The 8,198-nt window shown below is 37.2% G+C and overlaps 1 protein-coding gene across 4 annotated transcripts; it reads left to right on the top strand.

The window, feature by feature from the left end:
- The first annotated feature begins 1,284 nt into the window (after nt 1–1,284).
- Nucleotides 1,285–7,983, top strand: GDPD4 (PLC-like phosphodiesterases superfamily protein). 4 transcript variants are annotated; one of them, XM_088709789.2, is made up of 9 exons: nt 1,285–1,581; nt 1,766–1,852; nt 1,931–2,028; nt 4,683–4,747; nt 5,790–5,870; nt 6,116–6,208; nt 6,919–7,008; nt 7,330–7,457; nt 7,612–7,983. In XM_088709789.2, exons 3-9 carry the CDS (start codon nt 1,983–1,985, stop codon nt 7,775–7,777), a joined length of 669 nt encoding a protein of 222 aa, XP_088565915.2. In that variant the 5' UTR covers nt 1,285–1,581; nt 1,766–1,852; nt 1,931–1,982; the 3' UTR covers nt 7,778–7,983. The 4 variants fall into 4 exon arrangements, with proteins under 4 accessions (XP_088565915.2, XP_088565914.2, XP_008795285.4 ...); XM_088709788.2 differs by having other exon boundaries at nt 4,687–4,747; nt 7,559–7,983; XM_008797063.6 differs by having other exon boundaries at nt 4,687–4,747.
- The last annotated feature ends 215 nt before the right edge of the window (nt 7,984–8,198 follow it).

The raw sequence follows: 8,198 nt of genomic DNA on the forward strand, positions 1-8,198 counted from the left end.
ATCGGATATAATTTGACTGTATCCGTATTTGCATCCGATTTGGGCTGAATTGGGATATACATTGTTGAATCCGATCCGAATTTGGATCCAGATACCGAGCCGAAAAAATAGCGGGATATGGATTTGGATATGGGTTCTTTTATTTTTTTCAGATTCGGACATCTGTTTGATATAACTCCTTTCTGTCTCGAATTTAGGCTAAGGTCTGCTTCCTGCATCTGCATGCCCTTTCCTATAGTCCCATTAGACCCATTGGATATGAAAAAAAAAAGTTATAAAGGTATACACGCAAATAGCAATTTTATAAAGGCATTCATGCAATTTCTTATATTTAGAAGAATATATATTCAAACTCGGTTGGAACTTGCTATTAAGTCAAAAAAAAATTGAGCCACATTGTCAATTTTCTTTTTTAAGATCATGACTCGGTCAAGTTGGAATATTAGGTGATCATTTTGGTAATACTCTTCTCCATTTGATTTTGATATAATTATCATTATTGAATCTATGACATTTATATATTCTTTATTATTTTTAAAAGAGTATATCAAATCTAAATTAATTATAGATGCTTAGATTAGTAAAATATTTTTTAGTGATTTGCAAATATTGAGTTGTTGTTTGTTTTTGAGGTGAGAATTTTGTAAGAGCAACGTAATTCATTCTATAAGAGTTGATATTAACATGAGATTGTGTGACATGATAAGTAATTTTTTTTGCTTTTTTTTTTTATTAAGAACAACTGAATTATCTCTACTAAATTTTGATTATTTTTTATTAGATTTTTTAAGTATATACCCTTCTAAATATGCGTAATTGTATGAATATCCTTGCAAAGTTGCTATTTGCATATGTATTTTTATAAAATTTTCTTTTTGCGTGTCTAGCTATAAGGATATTTCAGACATTTCAAATTTAAATCGTTTATTTTAGCGACGTTAGATGGTATAGGTGTTTATATATATATATGTATGTATGTATGTATGTATGTATGTATGTATATAGGTATATATACAAAATAAGTATTTTATAAGGATACATATATGCAAATAGCAATTTTACGAAGAGATCAATATAATTTGTATATTTTGAAAGGTATAAATGCAAAAAAATCTAGGAAATAACTTATCCTCTAATATTGGCTAAAAAAATTAAGGTAAAAAGTATTATTAAATTTTACTATGAATAATTTTTATTTATCATTTCACCTATAATCATATATCCATAATCATATATCCATCCATCAATATTTAGCTACTTGCATCTCATCAAATAATCCATGTGCGGCATGCCCATAATCTTCTCTAAAAGCTAACAAAGACTCGGCAACGACTTTGGGTTTTTTTTCGCCTCTTAACCCCGTCGCGGCGTCGCCACGGCCTTGCTATTGCGTCCGATTTGCGATAAGAGGACGCACAAACAAGAAGGGAAATGAGAGGGGGGCTGCTCCCTTCTTCGAGGAGAAGGCAAAGATTTCCCCGATTCGCTTCCAAGGGGCTTCTCCGCCTTCTCCTCCTCCTCGCCTTCCTCGCTGTCATCCCTCCAATCTTCTTCCACTTCCGCCTCCCCCGATTCAACCAGGTCTTTCCGCTTCCCTGCAACCTTACAAATCTCTCCTACCCCTGCTTTGATATCGTAGAATATCCAACTTTTATGAAAAACCGTAGCCGCAACCCTAGAATTCTCCCCTGCTTGGATCGCATAAATATCCAATTTTTTTTTTTATGAAAAACCAAACCGTTCTAATGAGCTCGCATGGCCTCAGATACGATCGCGGAAATGCGGCTGGTTGAAGGATCCTCCTCTCGTCTGCGCCCACGGCGGTGATTCGAGCAAAGCTGCTCCCAATACCGTGAGAATTTTCGATCCACTTGTCTTTATTTGTGGAAAAAATTGGTTTTTGAGCGATTAGTTGTCTCTATGTTGACAGATGGAAGCCTATCGGATAGCTCTTGATTCTCGTGTAGATTGTGTGGAGATCGATGTCTCTCGTTCTTCGGATGGAGTGTTGTTTGCGCTCCATGATAGGTAAAACATACTTTTTCTTCTTTTTTTATCTTAAGTTGATTTTGGCATTCTTTGAATTATTCTCACGTAATTGAATATTTAATTACTGATGAATTTTGAGATTTACTAGTTAACAACTTGTTGTTAGTGATAGTTTTTTTAGTAATGCTTGTCTTACAATCTTTATTTTGTTATGCTTTTACTTTTTAGTATATAAATTATTTCTGAATTTAGACAAATTCTCTGATTTTGTAATCTTTTCTGCATTTTTTTGATCTTTGCATCCAAGCGAATTGTTCCAGAATGTTGAACTTGTGATGATGATTTCATAGTTTAAATGACACAGCCCTTTTGGTGGATAGAGAGGACACTAGAAGTTGCATTTAAATTCATTTATAATTAGGGAAACTCAGTAGTTATCGGTGCATTAAATCAATGCTTATGCAGAATGTACGTAATGTGTGCAAGGAACCAGTGTTAGGTGAAGGGTTTGTGAAGTCCATGGACGGAAATAAGTGTGAATTCAGAGGAATGTCTGTAAACTCTAGGGTTTCATGGGGATAGAAAGCTGTTGAAAAAGAGATGTCATGTCCTAATTGGTCTCTGGTTATGCTGAACTTAAATTTTTTAAAAAATATCAGAATAAAATGAATCAATAAATTTAAAGAAAACGTATAGTTCAGCCCGAGCAAGGCCAAGAGTATATTTCATATTCTGGATGAATTTTCAAAATCATAAAAAAATCAAATTGCAGATAAAAAATGATTTTTCCAGAAGAATATATAAAAGAATGGATAAAAGGGGTTGTATATGGAGAAATGAAGAAGGAATGGAAGTGTTGCAAAGGAGGTTGTGATATGTTTTAGGCTATAGGCAAAAGTTGATCCTTATTTCGTTCTTTACCTCAAGGTAAATTTTGGTAATACTCAAGTGTCAAAACATTGTTAAGGTACTCTTGTATTACGTAATTCTTAGAATTTAACTTCCTATTATAGCTTGATAGTTGTTTGGCATGAAAACTTTGCATTTAATGATGTGAGAAACTAGTGAAGTTAATTGGTCTTCTGCAAGCAACCAATAAAGTTAAATCTTTCATTATAACAAATTATAAGTGACATTACCCGAACACTTCAAAATTTAGGTTTTTTAATGTGTTGAATGCCTAGATGCTTCTTGACACTTCTTGACACTTTATGACACTAACTGTAACTTCAAATTAACAAGCCGTGATATCATCACAGTTACATGTAGCTCTATACACTTATACCTAGAATTTTCCAAGTCAAAAATAGCACTTAATAAAATTTGATAGATTTTATCAAATTACAAAGCGTTCTGCTTAACAAATTCGCATTACATACATACATCTGTACGTGTTTACAAATACATGAACAAGAAATTGGATGCATCCTTGTGCCCCATTTTTTGAAGGTTCCTATTTTCAACTCTTTTGGACACTAGGACACTTGACACGAGTGTTACATATCCAAGTAAAACATTGATTATGATACCTTGGCAAGAGATTCAAACCTATGTGAGCTTATAATTTGTTCCTTAGTTTTAATGAGAAAGAAATTATTGTTATGTAAAAAGAAAAATTATTCAACCATGTAGAAAGCCCTACTCGTTAATTTTTTTACTAGATACTTTTAGTGGATATAAGAATATTTACCAATAAATGAGCATAATAATTGTTATGGCAATTTATATGTTAAGTTGAATACTTTGGTGATAGGATTGGAATTGATAAATTGCTTGTCTTTCGAGGCCTTTGTGACAGTTCTTGTGTAAGATGCATTTAAACAATTGTTTTGAATATGTAATTAGATCATATTTGGTCACTAGGGCTGGAATTGAGCCAGGACGGTTTGGGTTTCTATGCTTTCCAGGCCTCGCCACGAAATTTTTTTTTGAGCTTCTGAGAGGGCCAAGGTCTATTTCTTTTTTCCAATTCTCACCTGAGCCTGCTCTCAAGCTTGGCGCACAGCCAAAATCAGGTTGTCTTGGATCTAGGCCCGAGCCCCTCTCTAGTGCAAAACGAGAGAGCACATGGGAAAAGGAGAGATGAGAGGGAGAGAAGAGAGAGTGTGAGAGGGAGAGAGGAGATTGAGAGGGAGGAAAAAGAGGTTAGGAGGGAGAGATCAAGATAGAGGGGAGGAGGAGAGAGAGATCAGGAGGGTTAGAGAGAGCGAGAATGAGAGAGAGTGGGCAAAAGGGATGCTGGGGTGGGGGGAGAGAGAGAGAGAAGCGGGTGCTTGGGAAGGAGAGCAAAGAAGGGGGAGAGAGAGAAAGGGGGTGGGCAACCTAATTTCAAGCTCGGATGGGGTCTACTATCTAGCATAGGCTTTAGGCTAGTTCTAGGCCAATGTCGAGTCTAAACCCAAGCCTGAAATTTCTTTGGGCTTAGATTTTAGGCACAAGCCCGACCTGATTCTTTTTAAGCCATGCCCAAAGCCCAACTTGAAGCTAGCTTGGCACGACGAGCCCCAAGTTGGCCCAAGCCTATTTCCAACCCTAGTGATCATTCACTTTTCTAACTGATATTTGTTTTGAACATTTCTGACTTTGTCGCATTAGCTTGATGACTTCAGTGAATGATATGGAAATTTTGTTTCGAAGATTGCTTTGAAATTATATCGCAAAACACTCAGGGAACCTAATTTCACATGACACAGGCAGGGATTTGCAGAGGATGTCTGGTAATAGTAGTGCAAAAGTTGGCTACTTGAGTAAAAATGAGGTAAGACCTTATTGATTTAGTCAATTCAATTATAGCCCCTGGGTTGTTAGTTTTCCATAGAATTACTGTTTGAGCCAACTCGCTTGGTTGGCCAACCATGATATAATAGTTTTGGTTTTGATATTATTTACTTTTTGCAAGCAATATATATGTTAGGAGCTGAGCTTGTATATTCTCATTTTGCTTTATCATGGGTGTCATTTGCTTCATCTAACACTTCCTCCACCTTACACTTAATGTGGAAAACCTTGCTTGGTATTGACCACTTAATTAAAAGGATGGAGATCAGAATCCCTAGTTGTAGCTCTTACTGTAGGAGACAGAAGGGGGAGAATGAAAAGGCGTCATAAAAGGATGGGCCATAGAAATTGTGGTTGATGGCATCTCTCTCTTTCTCTCTCTATCTTGTGGTCTCATTAAAAAGTGGTTGGGTGGAGAATGAGCTGAGGGGTTGGGTGGTTTGGTTGGGGAAGGGGCGGTGGGAGATTTGGCCGGGTGGGGTGGGAGAGAGGGACAAGTTGGGAGTCAGGGAGGGAGAGGGATGGACAATGTCACAAGAGGTTGTAGGTATGGAGTGGAGCAGTATTCCATGACTGATGTATTACAAATAATACATTCATATCAGTTAGTAATTGGATCATGTTGACGCCCTATCCGAATTTTTTCTGAAAAGTACCGGGTTAGTCAAATCTAGATCGCAATCAAATTATCAGATCTGGAAAAAAGAAGAAAAAATCCTACCAGGTTGGACTGTTGAAACCAGTTTGCAGCGTGATCGATTAATGGACGTAGTTATTTGGTTATCAATATAACTAGCCAATTTTTGAGAATTCAAATTGACTACTGGGCTGCATGGTCCTGCATCCTTTCAAGGTCATGCTGAATTCTTGATTTAAGAAACCATGTAGTTGCGCAACATGTTCCATAGAGAACTGAATTAGAAAATTTGAAGGATTAGTTTATGGAAAGATTCTTTTTCCCCCTCCTTTTGTGGTTAAATTCAAGAAATCATTAATAATGTCATATTTATTTTGTCATGTAGATAAAGGAACTGGATGCAGGTTTCCAGTTATCTCAAAAATTTCAGAAACAAGAAGTTCCGACAGTTGAGGATGCCTTGGTGGTATAGTTCTGCTATCTTTCCACTGAATTGTTTTGTCTTTTGCTTCTTTTGGCTTAGATACTGTACCACTATCATCCAGCCCAACTCCAACTATCTAGGGGCTTTGCTTTTGATAGGTATATTTTGTTTGTTGTGGGACAACCAAATGACATGGCAAAATTCAGAACTTTGCCTATATGCACTTGGCATTTTTAATCAACCACTATTTGTGTTGCTAAGTAGTGATTAATATTTAACTTTTGCAGTTGATATCGAACTCAGTCAGGCAGGTGATTCTAGATGCCAAAGTTGGGCCTCCATCATATGAGAAAGGCTTAGCAAAGGATATACTGTCTGTTGTAAGTTCTATGTTGTTCATTTCATCTAGTTTGTGCCCTGGGTGGGTGTAGAAATTTGGAAGAGAAACTCAGAGTCCTTTTCAGTCAGTGAGAATCAAATGGTGGTCTCATTGAAGAAAGAATGGCTCTTTCGATTTCCTCCAATTTGCAAATTGCATTAACTGTTGATAGGGGTATTATGCAAAACTGTGCCTCATATATCTAGCCTAAGCCAGTATAAGATAACTGAGCCTGAACTGAGCTAAGCCTATTTTCGCTTGGTTTATCTCGTATTGGTTACTAAGCATGTTTCTATTCTTGGGTCTGCTTGCAAGCTTGTAATCCAAGGATAAGTTGTTCCACTATTTGCTTTTCTTTTTTAAAACTCGTTGAGAATTCGGACTGAGCCTTCGTACCAGAAATATGCACAGTGCAGTTACATTTCTACAAGACCAGCCTTGTTTATATATTCCTATGCTGAAAATATTTATGAAAAATTGTGCAGTTATAATATACTCTTTATTGGAATAATTGTCTTTCATTGTCTGTCTTTTCATATAAGTTAGATATCATGCATACCATTTTTTTTGTCTTGCATTTAGGACTTGTAAGGGCATGGGCACAAAGTAGCATGTCTACTTCTGCCATCTGTTGTTCATTTTATTCCAACTGCCAGGCTGATCGAATTGGAAAATCACCATAACTGTGTTCTTATTTGAGAATGTTGGCAGGTCAAGAAAACTCGCTGCAAAAATTGTCTCATCTGGGCAAAAAGTGACATTGTTGGAAGGGATGTAATCAAATTATCAAAAGATGTCACGGTAGCACATCTCTCTTCATAACAAATATTTTCTTTATTGACTAAATTTGACAGGAAAGACTGAAGATGTAGCTTATATATCATGATTGATGGCTAAGATAAAAGCAAACTCCCGATGAGTGCACAAGACTCTGCTCAGGGGTGTCCATTTCCATAGCATGTGCACATGGCACATCCCAATTCTATAAAATTTCATTACCTTAAAGTACAGTTTTGCAAGGAAAGATTAATGTTTATTGACATGTCAAATATTAGGCCCCTCTTCCCCCATCCCTCCAAACCCCATGTCCTGAAATTCTTCCCCTTGATTATTCTGTTATAGGTTGGCTACACTGTTATGAAGGATCCTTCAACTGGTGCCAGAAGTGACTTATTGAGGATGAAAGGTGCTGCAGTTGCCAGCGTCTACCATTCTTTAATCGACCGGAAACTTATGAGGATCTTGCATGGGTAAGAGCACACTTCTACTCGCCTACTTATTTCTGAATCTTGGCAATCCCAAAATCCATCTGTTATTGTTACTTCTAACATGTTAGGATTGCTGCTTATAGCTTTTGGCACCACTAAAATGCGAAGGATGCTGATTTAGATTGGGTTATGACAGGAGGGGCAAGAAAGTTTATGCCTGGACGGTTGATGATGCTGAATCTATGAAAAGAATGCTTCTCGAGCGTGTGGATGCCATCGTCACAGGCAACCCTTCCCTCCTTCAGGGCCTTATGCAGGGCATGAAAACAGAATGCCTTGAGGAAGGTTCCGCTTTACCTTGACAACATGCGTGCGCGCGCGCACACACCCCAAACACATTACAGAGAAACATTTGGTTCAGATGAATCGACTTTCGGTTCATAAAGAATAGATTCTCATTCATAAAGCTCTTTCGGTTTTTGGATGATAATCCACTCAATTGTTTCAACCCATGGTAGCAATGTAAATGAACCTTACATACAAATTGCAAAAAGGATTATTTGGATGAGAGTTTTTCTTAGGGACCTTGCATGTATCGAGACTTCGCACCAGTCGATCCAGAATTTGTGAAGGGTAAGTAGTGTGAATGAGGTTGGTGAGCCCCTCCTTTCTCAAAAAACAAGTGGTTAAGTAGGTAGATGAGAAGGTGACTAATTTGCTGCACTGCTTTTGGCTGGAAGATGTCTAGAAGTAGGAGACAAAGACCTCTTTAGTGGCTGGCAA

The sequence above is a fragment of the Phoenix dactylifera genome, chromosome 13 (assembly GCF_051530095.1).
Source record: "Phoenix dactylifera cultivar Ajwa chromosome 13, Ajwa_hap1_PhDact_Kaust_v1.1, whole genome shotgun sequence".
Lineage (NCBI taxonomy): Eukaryota > Viridiplantae > Streptophyta > Magnoliopsida > Arecales > Arecaceae > Phoenix > Phoenix dactylifera.